At 37.2% G+C, this 18,730-nt stretch overlaps 1 protein-coding gene across 12 annotated transcripts in view; it reads right to left on the bottom strand.

The window, feature by feature from the left end:
- The window catches only part of LOC131690160 (cell adhesion molecule Dscam2), a 471,795-nt gene that overhangs the window by 63,984 nt on the left and 389,081 nt on the right, over positions 1 to 18,730 (bottom strand). For all 12 annotated transcript variants that reach the window (XM_058975714.1, XM_058975719.1, XM_058975716.1 and 9 more), the window contains exons 6-7: positions 15,535 to 15,983; positions 14,164 to 14,308 (exon numbers count right to left, since the gene is read on the bottom strand). In XM_058975714.1, the coding sequence (XP_058831697.1) occupies positions 14,164 to 14,308; positions 15,535 to 15,983 (594 nt within the window). The remainder of the gene's footprint in view (positions 1 to 14,163; positions 14,309 to 15,534; positions 15,984 to 18,730) is intronic.

The following is an 18,730-nucleotide window of genomic DNA, read 5'->3' as shown; positions in this document are numbered from 1 at the left end:
AAATGATCAAGATGAAAGCAACGATTGTGTAAAACAATTGAACGTTATCGAATGTAGGTTAAATGTCGTATGACGAGCTCAATTGGATGCACAGGTATACCACGATAAAACCATTTTTTGGAAAGTAGTATGGTTTTCTATGGAATTATTGCCAACTTTGCAGATGTTTTATGCAACTTGGAAAATGTTACGAGCTCCAGCAAGGCAAGCGCTAAAGGCAAGCATTGCGTTCTTTTGGGTCGACATGCACTACAATCTAAAGAAAAGTTCTACAAACTTTAGAGGACTTCAGAGAAGTATTCAAGCTTTAAAAATGGTCTGCCATCTGGAGCGAATAGAAACGAGTTTTATCAAGGATGCGTTTATGACAAAGTACAGGTGAAAAATCTCTTGCACTAATTGTAAGCGGCAATCACTTGTAATCAATGTTACCATCGAACACAGGAAAGCATTTCAATCGGCCGATACGAGTTGTGGTCTAAATCTGGTCTTCCTATTTTTTGAATGGTGGTGACCCTTATCTACTTCAAATCATGAGGGACAATGTTACCGTCAAAGAACTTGTTGAATAAATTTCACAAGCGTCTTTTCGCTGAGTCAGGTAGATTCCCACAATAAGTTGAATTTGATTCTGTCCAGCTCCGTGCCTTTGTTGTTACATGATAAAAGAGTAAGTTAGAACTCCATAATTGAAAACGGTATTTCATTCGCGGTATCCTGAGGAGCAGGGGATGTAGCGTAGAAGGTTGGTGAAATTGAATGTCCAACGGTTTGAATATTCCTCACTTTCGATAGTGCTGTTTCGATTTTGCATACCTCGGGCCGTACGCCAAAGAGTACTTATCGATATTTCTCTTGTTAACTTGACGACTAACGGTCGCCAGTAACCACGTTCTTCACGTTCATGTGATTCTATCTTCGATAGCTAGCGGCCAATCTGTCGTGCCAGAAGGACTCATGCGCGATGGTCTTCTCTGCGTATATATCTGTCTGGACACTTTATGTCCTAGCACGGATCGGGAGAAGGTTTTTGGGTGTTCTGACAAAACCTTGTACCGTCAAACGGGGTAACTTGCAACACTCCATCATGTTTCTGTTCAAATGAATTCAACAACGCTAAGAATATTGTTTACAATTTAGCACTATAACTGGCAAATATTAGCCTATGTTAACAGATACATGTACATGATTTTCGGTTTCTTTAGCGCAACAGAGTAATCTTCTGTATTTCGAGATTTTTCAAAAGAAAAGAATCTGAAATGTCGTGCTTTTTTATTTAAATTTTGATTATAGAAGTTCTAACCTTAGGGTTATTCGCCTCTTTTCGGGTTAGAGAAATCTCTTTTGGAAAAATCTCTAATCCTGTGTGCGGGGCTAGGAATTGAACCCAGGTGAGCTGCGTACAAGGTAATCGATTTACCAACTACGCTTAGCCTGTCCCCGTAATGTCGTGCTTTGCTCCACTTCAATGGTAAGAGAATATCATTTTTATCTCTTACGTACTGATCGAGTATACAATAGCAAACGTTACTGTTTGATACAGATTTGTTTACTTTCTCAAATATACGCCAGATAGCGATTTAACAATGTTAACTACCCATGTGGGGTAACATGCAACAGTATTTTGTATTATTACTATAATGCCTTGAGCCAGCTGGTTGATTAAGCGTTTCAAATAATAGACTGTATAGTATGTTAAACAATACTTTAAAGGTTTAACCTAAAACTAGAATATGAAAATACTCCTTAAATACAGAACAGTACTAGGAAGTCGAACTTGCTTCTCTAGCAATACTAGGAAATGCTCATTTTCTATCTTCCTATACTCAACTGAATTTCTCTAGCATTTATAATACATAGTCTGATTGCATGGAAAAGATAATATAGTTTTCGCCGTTCACTGAAACTATGCCTGGCAGCACTGTTCCAGTGGAATCTAATCACGTTAATTGCGATAACCTCAGCTCTTTGGATAATATTTGCAAATATTAGTTTTGAAAACAACGGTTAAAGCCCTGAATAGTTAGCTTGTCCTACGAATACCTGGAATAAATCGAATGTTTCAGCTATTCAAAAACGTTTTTGTTTGTAAACAACATGAGCATGAATTTTAAATAATGTGAAATAAACTAAATGCAATTAAATTATATTAAGCGTCACAAATATAGTACATTTGGTCAACGTACTAGAGGTAAAGAAAAATATACTGCATTAGACTTCAATCAAGTTCATGTGTTGCAACCCGAGCAGAGTCTGATATCAAATTGAGAACTTGATGTTGTGATGTAGTAGGGAATGATTGCTCAGGTTGTTATCATTTTGGTCGTTTTAACGGTTAAAAGATCAAAATTGAAAGCAGAAAAATTGCACTATGACATCAAACAGAAAACCATTCATGCTATCAGTGAAAGCAAATTGAAAACTAATTGAGATAGTGGTATCAAAATAAGATTTCAATTTGATGCTTGATATCAAAATATGTTGTATATTTGCTGTAATTTTGATGTTGGACATTGCTCGGGAAGTTACTCCATATGCGGGGTTACTTGCAAAAGGCATAATTTTTGGCCATCCAGGAAACAGGAAATTATACTTTGATTTGATAAGTACCATTTATTATTCTTCATACTCCCATTAGTGCTTGTACATGTTGAATATTCTCCTAAAGTTTCATCATTTTAGTTATTCCGCTTTGAAGTTGAAAAGTGTAGCAAGTAACACAAACGTTTACAAAGAAGCCATTGTAATAAGAAATGAAATGGAGAAGGTTTCAAATCGATCGGTTTAGTACATGCCAAGTAATAATTGTCATCGCGAAAACGTTTTCGAAAAAACACGATTTTGAGATAATTGCGTTTAAAGTTTCGTGTCAATATTCGTGTCGTGTGCAATGTTTAGATGAGTAATATTCGACCTACATAGAGTCATCTATTCCGAGGCCATACTGACTACCTTCGGAGGCCGCAGTAGTGGCAAAAATATTATTTTGATGTTAACGAAGTGCCATTTTTAGTAGCCTCTAGCCTCGTTCTCCCTTGGCAACAAATCGATGGACAATAGGGCAAAAAGATACCCACAATGCATGTAATATCTTCAAAACCGCAACATGTCCTTCGTTGAAAATATAAGCGGAAGTGAAAGATACAATTTCGACTGGCAAAACATCTCCACGAAGCATCTTTCGACTAATTTTCGAGATGATTTTATTATAACTCTCGTTATTGTTCTACGCGAATCCGGCAACACATTGTGCAAGCAACTTACTTTTCGAAAGATCATTAATACACTAACACTAATATACATTCTGAAGAAAGTGACTTCCTGAATCAACAAGCATTCGGTACGCATTTAAATATATATCCATTTGGTCTTTTGGAGAAAACCCTGAAGGCGTAAAAATTGAAGTAACTTAGGTCGCAGAACACCTTCAGAACCTTAGCGCTGTAAGTTCAGTTCTTATAGTCGGATTCTTTTGAAATTTTGTTGCAACATTCTTGGAGGAAGGTATAATAAGAAAATATTAAAACGAATCTATCCACTCATTTAGATATAACCCCTTAAGAGGTTACACCACTGTACATTTTTTCTAAAATAAAAAAATAATATGATATGCCAAAATGAAGCCTTTTTTTCATTAGGTCCAATCTCCAAATGAGAGCCCTCTTTTTTCATTTTCTCTTTCGATTATTACTGCGAAACCATAAAACTTTTTAAACATTTATCAGTATGTTTCGATAGACCAAGGTTTTACTAGCTTATTATGCATACAGTTGAAGGGAAATCAGAAAGGTGACCGAGTAATTCGCGGAAGAGAAAGTAAACAAAGAGAGGCACTCTTTTGCAGATTGGACCTATTGAAAAAAAGTCTTCAAATATGAAAGGTGACATCAATATATCAACTTTCAATTCTGCCGCAACGCCTGTTACGTATACTAGAGTGGGGCAAAATAATCGTTTTTTTAGCACAGCACTTTTTTGGTTCCATTTGGGGTCCCAAATAACTGCGCAAATTTTGGGGTCAATTGGTTTTGACCCGGTGCACAGCGGTTTTTTTTGCCAAAAACACGCGATTAATTATTTACACAAAAACGGTCAAGTTTAGATCAATAAAGTCTTCTGAATGTTTTATCAGTATTTCAAGACCTTTCTTCTGATTTAGTACATTGAGTGATTAATCTCCCTAAAAGTGAGATATTTTTCTTATTTTTTTAAAATGTATAGATAATGAGATCATATGTTCTGCAATGTTGTAGAGCTACTTTTTGCGAACAACTTTGCTTAAGAGTCCAAAACCGTATATTCAATACTTGTGAAGTTATAGTGTCTTGTTTGTGGATGACCCCTTAAAATCATTTTTTTAATATAACTTTTTTGGTACCGTACCTATGAATTTAGAATGTTCTACAAAGTTATTTGCGTCAATGCCAGCCGCAACTCTTTAGAAGAACGTTTTGTTCTAGCTCTTCTATCTTCGAAGTTATTTAGCAATTTTTGGAAAAAATAGTGCTATTTCCAATAGCAATAACTTTTGAACGGGCAAAAACGGGCAACCAGCTATAGTTATAAACATTAGTACAATAAATGAACTACAAAATCCAATTTAATTCATTTGTCTACTGTTGTCTCCGGTGCTGTTATGGACGGTTTTGGAAGTGCTTTCCGCTGCTTAGTATGCATTTTTCATTAAGTGGAATTGTTCATCTGTTCCTCGCTGGATTCTCTTCTTACGTATGCGTGTGCAGGAAATAAATTGAGAGAGAAAGAGAGAGAGAGAGAGAGAGAGAACAAGACAGAGAGAGAAAGAAAGAGAAAGAAAAAGAGAGATTTGAGAGGACCGCTAAGCGCATAACTTCTAAGAAAATCAGTGTTACACAGCTCCGAGATGATTTGACTGTTACTAAGGGTAAGGCTTAAAACTAGAAGATTCCCGAAATTCGACGCGGTCACGTGTGCGGGAGAGTGTCTGTACACGTTTTTTCGTACATTCAATGATACGAAACGTTTTAAGCGATACTAATTTAAAGGGATTTTCATCAAAATGTGTACAATTGGAATGCAAGTTAATTGATTGAAACATAATTTCTTTATATACTTAGTGTTCTTGTTTATTGAAAAGTACACTCGTTATACTATTTAGGTTCCCTTGATAAACGTCACTTGTTTTCCCTTTGGGTTTCCGCGACAGAAAATATGAAAATAGGTTCTGTAGCTCAACAAGTCTTTCAATATTATAACGTTGACTAACATAATATGCCCGATGTTGCCGCTGGAATAATGCAAATAGTCAAGAAGTCTTGCATTTATTTCAAAAGACTGTGGATCAAGCATAATCGCACAGTAACTAATGTTTTTAGTATGAATGCTGAATATTTCAACGAGTGTACTTTTCAATAAACAAGAATACTAAGTATATAAAGAAATTATGTTTCAATCAATTACCTTGCATTCCAATTGTATACATTTTGATGAAAATCCCTTTAAATTAGTATCGCTTAAAACGTTTCGTATCATTGAATGTACGAAAAAACGTGTAAAGACACTCTCCCGCACACGTGACCGCGTCGAAGTTCGGGAATCTTCTAGTTTTAAGCGTTACCCTTAGTAACAGTCAAGTCATCTCGGAGCTGTATAACACTGATTTTCTTAAAGGCGATTTCGTAGAAGTTATGCGCTTAGAGGTCCTCTCAAATCTCTCTTTTTCTCTCTCTTTCTTTCTCTCTCTTTTTCTCTCTCTCTCTTTCTCTCTCAATTTCTTTCCTGCACACGTATACGTAAGAAGAGAATCCAGCGAGGAACAGATGAACAATTCCACTTAATGAAAAATGCATACTAAGCAGCGGAAAGCACTTCCTAAACCGTCCATAACAGCACCGGAGACAACAGTAGACAAATGAAATAAATTGGATTTTGTAGTTCATTTATTGTACTAATGTTTATAACTATAGCTGGTTGCCCGTTTTTGCCCGTTCAAAAGTTATTGCTATTGGAAATAGCACCATTTTTTTCAAAAATTGCTAAATAACTTCGAAGATAGAAGAGCTAGAACAAAACGTTCTTCTAAAGAGTTGCGGCTGGCATTGACGCAAATAACTTTGTAGAACATTCTAAATTCATAGGTACGGTACCAAAAAAGTTATATTAAAAAAAATGATTTTAAGGGGTCATCCACAAACAAGACACTATAACTTCACAAGTATTGAATATACAGTTTTGGACTCTTAAGCAAAGTTGTTCGCAAAAAGTAGCTCTACAACATTGCAGAACATATGATCTCATTATCTATACATTTAAAAAAAATAAGAAAAATACCTCACTTTTAGGGAGATTAATCACTCAATGTACTAAACCAGAAGAAAGGTCTTGAAATACTGATAAAACATTCAGAAGACTTTATTGATCTAAACTTGACCGTTTTTGTGTAAATAATTAATCGCGTGTTTTTGGCAAAAAAAAACCACTGTGCGGTGTGGTGCACTGCGTTTGAAATTTGTATGAAAGTTAGTATGGGAAAACCTACTTTTTGCATTTTCAATTCTACAGACTACATTTTTTCCTGCATTATTCCAACAAGTAAATCGAAGTATAGTCTAGGATATGCTGAACAACTTTGCCGAAAGATGCATGGTGTTGGAATGCTTCTAAAATAAGTTATAGCTGTTCAAACTTCGATAGTTCAAATCAAATGCCAAGAATCATTTTTTGCCAACACTGCTGGTGTACCAATGATATTTCATATTGCATACCAAAATAACATCATACATTTTACATTTACCACATTGGTATGTTCGGAAGAATTATTCAAAAGCCTTAGCTCAATTTCATGGGCGTAGATAGTTGAGGAAGCTGGCCGGTAACGTAACTCGAACAAATGATTTTTGATCGTTCTGAAATTTTCCCGGCAAATTCCAAGTTACTTTTTTCAGCGACGCACGAAGGATTTCATTTTTCATAGCGAAATTTTTTTGATACGCAATTTTGGGTCGATATTCAACACATTTTCCCCGTTTTTCAATTAAAAGGTGTGCTATTTTGCAAAAAATTAAAATATCGAAAAACCCCTACGTACGTCGCTCGATATCGTTCCAACGAATCGAAAAAAACTCCGGGTTTCGACTCAAGGTAAAAAAAAATACGGGAGATAGATTTCCAGTCGTGAACCATTTCCAAGAAAAAATCCACCGGCAAGAAAATGCTGCACAGCCGCCATCTTGTGACGATATTACTTGAAAACTTTATATTTTATGCATCGCAATTGATACTTTAAATTCCATGTCAAAGGACCTCGATCCATCTCTTCGTTGAGGGAAATTTTTTTGAAAAATGCTTATTTATAGTGCTGTAACCTCTTAATAGAAGAATGTTTTCTAATTCAATTCTTTTTCCGTTATGTATTCGTCCCAATAAGGACGGTTTGCTGCTACCCGGATAGAATTTCACAATAGCATTTACCCTACAAACAATCATAAAACAATAAATATTATAGTTATTACTGTTTCAACATTGTTCGATGCCAAGTTCTCCCAGTAGATTTACAATAAAATTTAAAATTATTTAATTCACATTAAATGTTACTGTTTTCGAGAAAAAAATGTGTGGAGAAAAATTGATTGTTTTAATGTTAAGATACATAACCACCCCCTTTTTCACTGTAAAAGTCTATTTTACATTGAAATTTACTGTAAAAACGTTAAACTTTGTTTTTGTATTGTAGCATAACTCTAAAACTTACTGTAAATTATTGTAAAATTACAGTACTGTCACAGTGAAAATCATGGTTTTGTTACTGTACATTTCTATTCGGGTAACTACGTCTTGTGATTCGGGTCGAGAATCCTATCAAACGCTTCGAACCTTGCCGGACGGCTCATACGCACGGTATAAACCAACAATAATATTACTTATTCTGCCAACAGAGTAGGCATAGCAATGAAGGAATTCGGTCAAAACATTCCCTTTAATCAAGCGATGGTATTTGTATGACGCTTATGAGTATCGAGATGAAGTCTGTATTAGGAAAAGAGTAAAGTCTTGTCAAGTAATCCTCGAATGTTTTGTAAAATCACCGATTTTCATGAGGTATATTTTTTGGGTAGGGTTTAAGATGTATAGCTTTTGGTATACATATTTCGTTTAAACTTTATTGCACGATAAAATCGTAAATTTAATATCTCGAAAACTACTGCGGATAATTGAATGAATTTTTGTACACTTAGAGAATAATCTTGACACTAGCTCATAAAAGTATATTTTCCGTATAACAGTGTAAAGAACGGTACCTTGCATAAGTTTAAAAAATTAATTTTAGTTTTTGTTGTGTTCTTCACGTTAAAAAATTTCAAAAACTTTGTCATATTACGCGGTAATATTTCACCTTAAATAATCTGTATTGATAATTTTTAATTTTTTTTCCTGTTGAGAGTTATGGGAGGGTTTTGTAACGATGCGCTCTTTCGGTACACGGCCCAATTTGATGCAGCCCGCAAAAAGTTACATATTGGCAACGCTGCACATCGCAACATCCGAATGCGCATCGCGTTGGAAAAGCGCATCGCATGACTAAAAGAAACCACACATCTCGATTATTGCAAAAGGAACATGCTTTTCTATACGGATTATATAAGAAGAATGTTTCCCGAATTATTTGAAAGACTTTTAGATTCTTTTTGGCCTGAAATGCACAGTATACTTTTTATCATTCCAGGTTTTTGGGTTTATAAATTTATACGCAATGTGAGGTTCATTATGTCACACGGTCCAACAATTCCCTCAACCTCGGTATGGTCACCGGCTCCAGGTAGAATAAAATGGAGGCATTTGACTCCATTTTGAAAATCAAGATGGCGGCTTCCAGTTACAACAAAACAGTAGAAACCATCATCAAAAATTGTCTCATTGTAAAGCAGGTGATCAGCAGAAGACGGAAATTGATGATTGACGCCATTTTGTAAACCAAGTAGGGTGGTTTCCGGTAACCAAAAAATAGTGAAAACCATCATCATTATGGTGACCAATAGAAGACAGAAATTGATTTTGACGTAATTTTGTAAACAAAAGTGGTGGAAACCAGTGTCAATATGGGTATCATTGTATGGGGGTAGTCCGCAATTGACGGAAATTGATGATTGACGTCATTTGGCGGCTTTCAATTACCGCAAAACAGCGAAAGCTAAAATTAATTATAATGTCATTGTAAAGCGGGTGGGTACCAGAAGGCGGACATTTGTTTATTGATGCAATTTTGAAAAGAAAGGTGGCGGTAACACAAAAAGTGAAAACCATTATCAATATGGGTTTTGGTTAGAAATGAAGAGTCACCCAAGCAGCAATTTTGCTTTCAGAACCTATTTCATATTCAGAAGGCAATAAAAAATATTTGTTGTTGTGATTGACCTCTAACTATTTTCGTAACTCAAAAAGTGCGGTTTTAGGCTGTTTTTCAACATAGTCACGATTAAACGAAACATTAAAAACTAGCACTATGGATAATTTCTCCATGATGGAGAAAAATGCATTTAAATTTTTTTTTTCTCTACTAAGGAGAAAAATGTGTTAAAGCGCTTTTGCGCATAAAGGGCACAAAACCTGCAACTAAATTATTGGAGGCGTTTCGAGCTCCTCTCATCAGAATCCGACACTTACTTAGTGACACGACTAAGCTAGCGCCGGTTTGACGTTAGCTCCAAAACGTTTATATGGGCTGTTTTGATGAATCTGCAAGCAGCCATCATGGGTTTCAAAATGGCGTCAGTCATTAATTTTTATATATTGCTGACTACCCGTTCACAATGATTTCATTGTTGATGATGGTTTTCAGTGTTTTGATGTAGCCGGAAGCCGTCATCTTGGTTTTTTCAAAATTTTCGTTAAATCAATTCATGTGTTTTTCAAATGACACCTCATTTGAAAAAACCTATTTTAATCCACCTAGCGGTGCAATTGTGCCTTTCTCAATCATGAATCACGAGAATGTGTGCGTTGTTTATATTCATTAAAAGCTTTTAAATGCATATATTACATTTTATTATTATACATCACATGACAACTATATACAGGAAAATAAATCATTATTCGAGTTCTAAAATTTTGAAAAAGAAAAAACAGCCTCGGTAATATTGAACTGAAAAAAGGCAAAGTCCCAAAAAGTCGATTTTAATAAAAAAAATTTTTTTTCGAGATAACATAAAATCTCGACGTTTCATGCATTTTAAAGATGTTTGGCATTAAAAATACGAATTCGATTTCTGAAATTTCATGAGGTCCCCCCTTTGAAAAAAAATTTGAGTTCCGGCTTATATGGGAATTTCATGTGTGACCGGACCGTTCAGTCTATATTTCCGGAACCATACAAGCGGTCCGTGCGAAATTTTACAGACATCTGTGGGGATAATATAGCTATCATTTGGGACTAAGTTTGTGAAAATTGGCCCAACCATTTCCGGGAAACTGATGTGAGTTCGTAAATTTTGAAAGATGGCCGCTTTTCCCGGGCACTTCCGGAACCGTCTATGGTGGTCAATGTAGTCAACGAAAGTTTGGTTGGCCGTCGGTGACCTAGAACAGCAAATTTAAGTTGTTTGAGAGACATTTTAGCGAAATTTTTACCTTTTTTGCTTTCATCGGAGTATCGGTTTGAATCACAATTTGCTATGTGATCGCACGCCACAACCTGTAACTCCGGAACCGGAAGTCGGATCGGGATGAAATTAAATAGCCATTTACGGGGACGCAACATCTTTCATTTTAGACTAAGTTTGGTTGATTCGGTCTAGCCACCTCCGAGAAACCGATGTGACTGTTAGTCTGAATTTGGATACTTCCGCCGGGGCTTCCGGAACCGATGATGGTGGCCAAGGTGACCAAAGAGACTTTGAATGGCTGTTAATGACCTAGTACTACAAATCGAAGCAGTTGTGGTCACATTTTGGAAAAATTTTCACCATTATACTGCCCATGATCGCATATCAGTCCCATAAAGATAGGAAATCCCATATAAAACGGGACAACTATGCGATCATGGGTAGTATACATTCATTGCAGAATTTCTTAAAATCGACATTTTCTGCGTGATCGTACTCATCACCCTGTAATTCCGGAACCGGAAGTCGGATCCATTAGAAATTCAATAGCAGCCTATGGGAACGTTGCACCTTTCATTTGGGACTAAGTTTGTAAAAATCGGTTCATCCATCTCTGAGAAAAGTGAGTGAGATTGTGTTCGCGTACACACACACAGACGCACATACACACACATACATACACACACAGACATTTGCCGAACTCGACGAACTGAATCGAATGGTATATGTCACTCGGCCCTCCGGGCCTCCGTTAAAAAGTCGGTTTTCAGAGCAATTGCAATACCTTTCTATTGAGAAAGGCAAAAAGGTGCGAAATCGGCAAAGTCCCAAAAAGTCGATTTTTATAAAAAAAATTTTTTTCGAGATAACATAAAATCTCGACGTTTCATGCATTTTAAAGATGTTTGGCATCAAAAATACGAATTCGATTTCTGAAATTTCATGGGGTCCCCCCTTTGAAAAAAATTTTGAGTTCCGGCTTATATGGGAATTTCATGTGTGACCGGACCGTTCAGTCTATATTTCCGGAACCATACAAGCGGTCCGTGCGAAATGTTACAGACATCTGTGGGGATAATATAGCTATCATTAGGGACTAAGTTTGTGAAAATCGGCCCAACCATTTTCGTGAAACTGATATGAGTTTGCTAGTTATGAAAGATGGCCGCTTTTCCCGGGCACTTCCGGAACCGTCTATGGTGGTCAATGTAGTCAACGAAAGTTTGTTTGGCCGTCGGTGACCTAGAACTGCAAAGTTAAGTTATTTGAGAGACATTTTAGCGAAATTTTTACCTTTTTTGCTTTCATCGGAGTATCGGTTTGAATCACAATTTGCTATGTGATCGCACGCCACAACCCGTAACTCCGGAACCGGAAGTCGGTTGGGGATAAAATTTAATAGCCATTTACGGGGACGCAATACCTTTCATTTGAGGTCAAGTTTAGTCGAATCGGTCTAGCCATCTCCGAGAAACCGATGTGACTGTTACTCTGAATTTGGATACTTCCGCCGGGGCTTCCGGAACCGATGATGGTGGCCAATGTGACCAAAGAGACTTTGAATGGCTGTTAATGACCTAGTACTACAAATCGAAGCAGTTGTGGTCACATTTTGGAAAAATTTTCACCATTATACATTCATTGCAGAATTTCTTAAAATCGACGTTTTCTGCGTGATCGTACTCATCACCCTGTAATTCCGGAACCGGAAGTCGGATCCATTAGAAATTCAATAGCAGCCTATGGGAACGTTGCACCTTTCATTTGGGACTAAGTTTGTAAAAATCGGTTCATCCATCTCTGAGAAAAGTGAGTGAGATTGTGTTCGCGTACACACACACAGACGCACATACACACACACATACATACACACACACATACATACACACACACACAGACATTTGCCGAACTCGACGAACTGAATCGAATGGTATATGTCACTCGGCCCTCCGGGCCTCCGTTAAAAAGTCGGTTTTCAGAGCAATTGCAATACCTTTCTATTGAGAAAGGCAAAAATAAAAGCACAAGAGTCCCATATGAATTTTTGTCAAAAATGAGTTATCCGTTGGATTGTATTCTTTATCACCACTGAATCACGATGCACAAATAAGATTGCCAGGTTTATTTATAAAATATCAATAAAATACCAAAACATGGTTGTCCTATCCGTTGGGCTCAATGAAAATGTAAATCTTGAACAGCGTTTTTTTCGGCTTGCTGTTTTTCAATATGGAACTCTTATGATTTTATGGGTAGTATATTGATGACGATTTTTATTGTTTCGTGGTAACCGGCACCACCATCTTGGTTGTCAAAATGGCGTCAGTCATTAGCTTCCGCCTTCTGCTGACCGCCAGCTTTACAATTACATCATTGTTGATGTTAGTTTCCACCATTTTGTTGTAACTAGAAGCCGCCATATTCAGTTGCATGTCGTTCTTCGCTGTAAAGTTTTCCGCTTTAGTTAAGGAGTATTACATTATTAGTACTGCATTTCTCGTGTGATGTAGTTGTATATGTGAAACTTCTGCAAACATTTTCCATTTTCATTTTAATCAACTGTTCCACCTTGGGCACTGTAGGTCTAAGACGGGTCTGCGTAAAGTCTATCGCGATTGTGTTCACCCGTAATGTGCGTAATCTTTTGTTTTGTAATTCACTTATTTTATTCGCAGTTGGGAGTAACGGGACATTGCTGTGTCTATAGTTTACATGTACACACTATAGCGGAGCGGCTCGGGCAGTGTTTTTTTCTGTGAATGCTGGTCACAAGCGTTTTTGCAGAGAAATAAATACGACAAAAGTTATTCTTAATACTCTTCATTTTAAAGGGTTATTCAGGAAAACGTCAAATAATAAAGGAACGGCTGTAGTTAGTGCTTGGTATCTTTTGTTGAACTGCTTACATAATATGTACTACACTTTTGCTGATGACTCAAACTCTCCGTCTACTTCAAGTAAAAAGTTATGTGTCAGAAATTTCGAAAACCCAAATTAACGACTTCAAGAACTTTTCTGAAGCCATTAAAACGCAAAATCTTATTGTTTAGTTGCAAAATATCTGGAAACGAAATTTTGATCACTGTGCATTGATTCTACCAAATTCTGATATCTACTTTAATTTATTATTTTTATTTCGTCAAACAATGACACATTAAGTCTTACTGGATAGCTGGCATCCCTTAACCCGTTCACACGCTAGGAACTACTTCCACATGGATACCAAATGCTTACAAAATCGTTTAGTGCATTGTTTTCGCATTGTAAGTTTTGGTCATTGAATTTCTTAAGAAAAAATATCGATGCTCTGTCAATTTTACAATCTGAAGCCATGGTATGAAACATTATTGATGACACATATTTTAAGTATAGATACAATAGGTTTAGGTTAGGTTTAAACTTGCTTATATAGGTGAATAGATATTTGATGATACATTGTTTAATGTCTTTATTCCTCACGATTACTTATAAACGATGATAACCGAAAGATACGTCCACACTACCAAGTGAATTGAAATAGGTTAAATACTAGCTCAATTGACGAGAACTTGTCCGCCTTCATTTCCATCATCACGAAAGCGCTTACCTTCCATTGGTTGGTAGCGGAAATCCATCTAGCGTCCACGAGATCTGCGGCGTCGGATTACCTTGGGCGGAACATTTCAGTGACACGGCCGGTCCCGGTTGCAGCGTCTGTTCGATGAAGCTGTACACCAGCGATGGAGGAGCGTCTGCAGAGATCGAGAAAAAAAAGAACCAGAAACGAAATGAGATGAGAAAATGAACATAAATGGCTCCGGTTGGATAAACAAACCGCAAAAACTCTTCGGGAAGCGAAGGGAACAAGTAGGAAAATTGGCGAAGAGTTTTCTTTTTTTTCCGCAAGCCCCGGGATAGAAGAGGGCCATAGCGATTTACGAGAGCCGGTTGATAATTAATTTGCGGTTTAGTAATTTTCTCCGGAGCTCCTGAGCATTTTTCGCAGTTCTATCAAGGGCTGTTGCAACGATGGGTGGTGAAATTTTTGTGGTGGCTGGGTGGGTTATGCTCTTTAATGCTTTGACCGAAAAATTATGATCATTAAAATATGCACGAACCCAAATTAGAGCTTGAAATAGAAGCAGGTGAAGGCTTCAAATGTTGGTAAACAAATTTGCGAAGTGGTGCGAGAAGGATTTAGCGCCTTTTAGATTTTTTTTAATAATAAATGGTGAGGGATTTATTGTTTAAATTTTCTCATGCCAAAGATTCCTACGTTACATTAGGCAGACATTCTGCTCACAAATTTAAAGGTTCATGTGCCATTAGCTATTTAATATCCGACGGCGGTGTTCAGCATTTGAAACAGATTTCTTTAAAATTAGAATGATAAATGAACGTGTTTACGCTGGGATTTTTGTGAGTTCCATTGCGCTGTGACCCGAGCCTAATGGAGTGTTTGTGTTAGCCGCAAGAAATAGGTGACGGTAATTGGGAAAAGCGCAAACAGCAAACGACGGACTGGTAATCCCATCCAGATTATGCAACACGTTCGTTTTTCGTTTTTGGCGTTTTGCCGGTTTGTGGTTAGGTGTGTTCATACTCATATGCTTATCGGTAATGATGAAATCTTAATCAAGTGTATGGAGTTTTCCGGCTTGGCCGCCTTCCAGAATGAGATAATTCTTGTCTGTGCGGAATTTTCATTGAAAATTGGGTCATACTTTGATACTATGTTGGGACAGAGTTGCATCGTAGGTCATTGCACGCCCGGGTTGATAGTTGATGGAAAGCGTAGTTAGGGACTCTCATTGGCGGATAAGTAGATCGAAATGCGGGAAGTTGAAGCACTTTACCGTATCTAAAGCTCATTAAGAATTTCTATTGATGGACTAATGGATCGAAACTTGGAACGATACCACATTTTTGCGTGGAAATCCAAGCATTCATATTCAGGTTATCCGACATTGCCACTCACCTCCCAATTGCAGTTCGGCGGACGCCTGAAAGGAATCTCCCTCCTGCCGTCGGACCACGCACTGATACATGCCCTTGTCCTCGCGGGTCACTCCGGTCACTTGCAGTGTGTCGCCGACACGTCCTGAACTGGGCAACTGACGGCCGTCCTTGAACCAGGTGATATGCTGCGGACCTGCAGTCAATCCATTCGTCGTTACCAGACATCGGAACTCGGCCGTTCCGCCCATGTGAACACTTAGCACGTTTGGGGATATCTCAACATGAATCGGCGCGGAAACAGTGAGCCGCAAATCGGCACTCGCTTCACCGCCGGCATTCGATGCAGAACATTTGTACACGCCGCCGTCTTCGCTGGTAACCGCCTCGATGGCCAGCACTGGACCAAGCAATCGTATCCGTGGTCCGGACGAAACGGGTACCGGTTCCGGGCCATTGTGGGTGTACCATCTGGAAGGAGGAGAAAGAGATTTGAAAAGAAAATCAATTTCATTTCAACGTCCGCAGCGATGTCTCCGATGATGGGTTGCTTCCATGCCGAGTGACAGCTCGAAGCTTGACTTCTTTTGAGCCAGCCACTCACTGGTGGTGATGGAAGCAACGGAAACAAGCCGAAATCAATTTCCGCTGTTTCCTAATCGAAGAACGAAAACAAGTGAGCAATGAGTAGAATATTGATACGTGGTTAAATGGTTGGTTTGCACCAGGTCCGAAATGTTTACAAGTTTGCTGGTCATCGTCTGCCCTCTGTTGAATCGGGAAGCAATATCACCAGGCTTGAAACATAACTGATTTCATTCTCTATTCATTATTTGCTTGGTACTCCTTTATTCATTTAATTTTCAGATGGGTCGTTTTCCAAGCTCAATACAGTGCAATCATAAATAATAATGAATACTGAATTCGAGGCACTCAATAATATTTATTAATTTAATGATGATTCCATGAATCATCCCCGAGTGCTTGTTTTGTTTGGGGCAAAACTTTTTCCACCACTGTTTGCTGGGTTATTGAGTAAATACAAACAACAAAAGAGCTCTCCCATCAAATGATTTATTTGTGGAGTGAACCTGAATGTTTATCTGGGTCCGGATAATCTTAATGCTTTAATACTAGAAAACAATTTTATTCTGGTAGAAATAAGCTTAGTATTCGAATGGTTAGGAAGTACTGTTTAAATCATATCTTAGATCTCTGAAATGTCGGTTGTGAAAACTAGAGAGCATAATCTAGCATTCCCGGATTTGACAATTTAGATAGGGTGGGCACCTTCTTATTCACCTCATTTGAACTACATTTGTGAAAAAGTATGAATATTCACATAGTGTAATTTCAGGAGATATGCCGCACATTTCTAAAAATAAATCCTGTATTAAAGTAAACCATGTTGTTCCCTGTACATGTTTAGTTTTTGTTATGATTCTTGTTCATAATTTGAGAATACACAGCCGGCAGTTAAACGATGTTCATGATTTCAGGAGCTTTTTCGCGATTTTTTAACGTTACTGTGCAATTTTATATATGAGTTTACTATCTGATTTTTCTGTCAGACTAGCGCGATTTATGTTCATGATTTCGGGATCTTAGCTACGATTTCTGATATTTTAATCACGAGTAATGTGGTTTATGTTCATGATTTCAGGAACATTGTCATGATTTTCATAATTTCTATTCACGTTGTCGTGATATTTTAGTCACGAGTAGATATTTATGTTATATTCATGATTTTGGAATCTTTTCCACGATTTTTAATTTTTGTCACGAGTTATGTAATTAATGTTCATGATTTCAGGGTCTCAGCACGATTTTCGTAATTTCTGTTCACGTTATCGTGATATTTTATTCTAGAGCTTACTTTCAAATTTGACACGTGGTGTCGTGTGGCCCATGTTCATGATATCAGCAGTTTTATCATGGTATTCATAATTTCTTTTCGCCTTATCGTTATGTATTATTTTTTGGTTACTATCGGTTTTTTACTCGGAGTAACGTGACAGTAGATCATAAAAATGTGACTGATTCGCACTATCTTGTTCTGTGAACTATATCACAAACGTGATTTGTGGTAGTCGCATGATAGAACCCGAGATATGATCAAAAGAAAATCAAGGGTTTTGGCAATTTGCCAAAACGGGGGGTGCTGCCATGACCCGAGGGGTGGTTCAATTGACACAAAAATTTGGGTTTTTATATATTGGCCCTAGATGGACAATTCCTCCAAATTTGGTTCAAATCCGTGAAGGTCGATTTCAAGTTTGCATCTTTTTTTTATCACTTCGCGTGGAATGACCCATAGGTATTATGATTCAGTTCACGAATTCATGTATAATATATCATGATTTTGTGAACTATTTAACCAGCACGGATATTAGATCGTGACTTATATATTAGGAATCATGAACCATTTCACGATTACGTGAATCATATTTGATGATTCTGTGAACTATACCAAGAGCACGAATAGTAAGCCATGACTATTTTATTAGGATTCTTGAACCAGTTCACGAAAACATGAGTAGTATTTCATGGGTCTGTGAACTATTTCATATTGGATCGTGACTAAGATATTAAGATTTATGAATTATTTTACCAGGATTGAATGGATTCATAAATAAAATTACCTTTGGTTTTATGAATAATGTTCATAAAGCTGTGAACTAGTTCATGTGCAGAAAATCGATTTGGTTATGACTAAGCTGACCAACTCTGTCGAAATAATCCGTACACCACGCGAACAATCTACCTGAGTGTGGTGAACAATTACGCTTCGTTGCTGCAAGGTGTCCGGATTTTTTTGTCAGAGTTCGTCGCTGTTGTGCTATCTTATGACAAGCGCCATTTAGCACTTTTCGAGAAAAACGATTTTTAAAGTTTGAGATTCAATATCTTAAAATTTATAAAGGTTAGAAGCTTTTCGGAGAAGGCATTCGATGCTTCTATCTTTTCTGAAGTAATCTCTCGATTTGTGCGAAAATCGGTTGACTATATTTACAGTTTTTGCTTAAAATGTAAACCAAAGCCGCTCACATATGTGTCATAAGTGTGTATTGATGATAAAATATGTACGACGTGTCACAAATGTGTACAGAAGATTTCATATAAAATGAATTATAACTGATTCGTAAAATTATGCGTTATAGATCAATATTATACTTTTCCATGCGATAGCAGCAATATCAGGTTACAAAATGATGGTA

Source organism: Topomyia yanbarensis, chromosome 3 (genome assembly GCF_030247195.1).
Source record: "Topomyia yanbarensis strain Yona2022 chromosome 3, ASM3024719v1, whole genome shotgun sequence".
NCBI lineage: Eukaryota > Metazoa > Arthropoda > Insecta > Diptera > Culicidae > Topomyia > Topomyia yanbarensis.
This window is presented reverse-complemented; position numbering and strand designations above follow the sequence as displayed.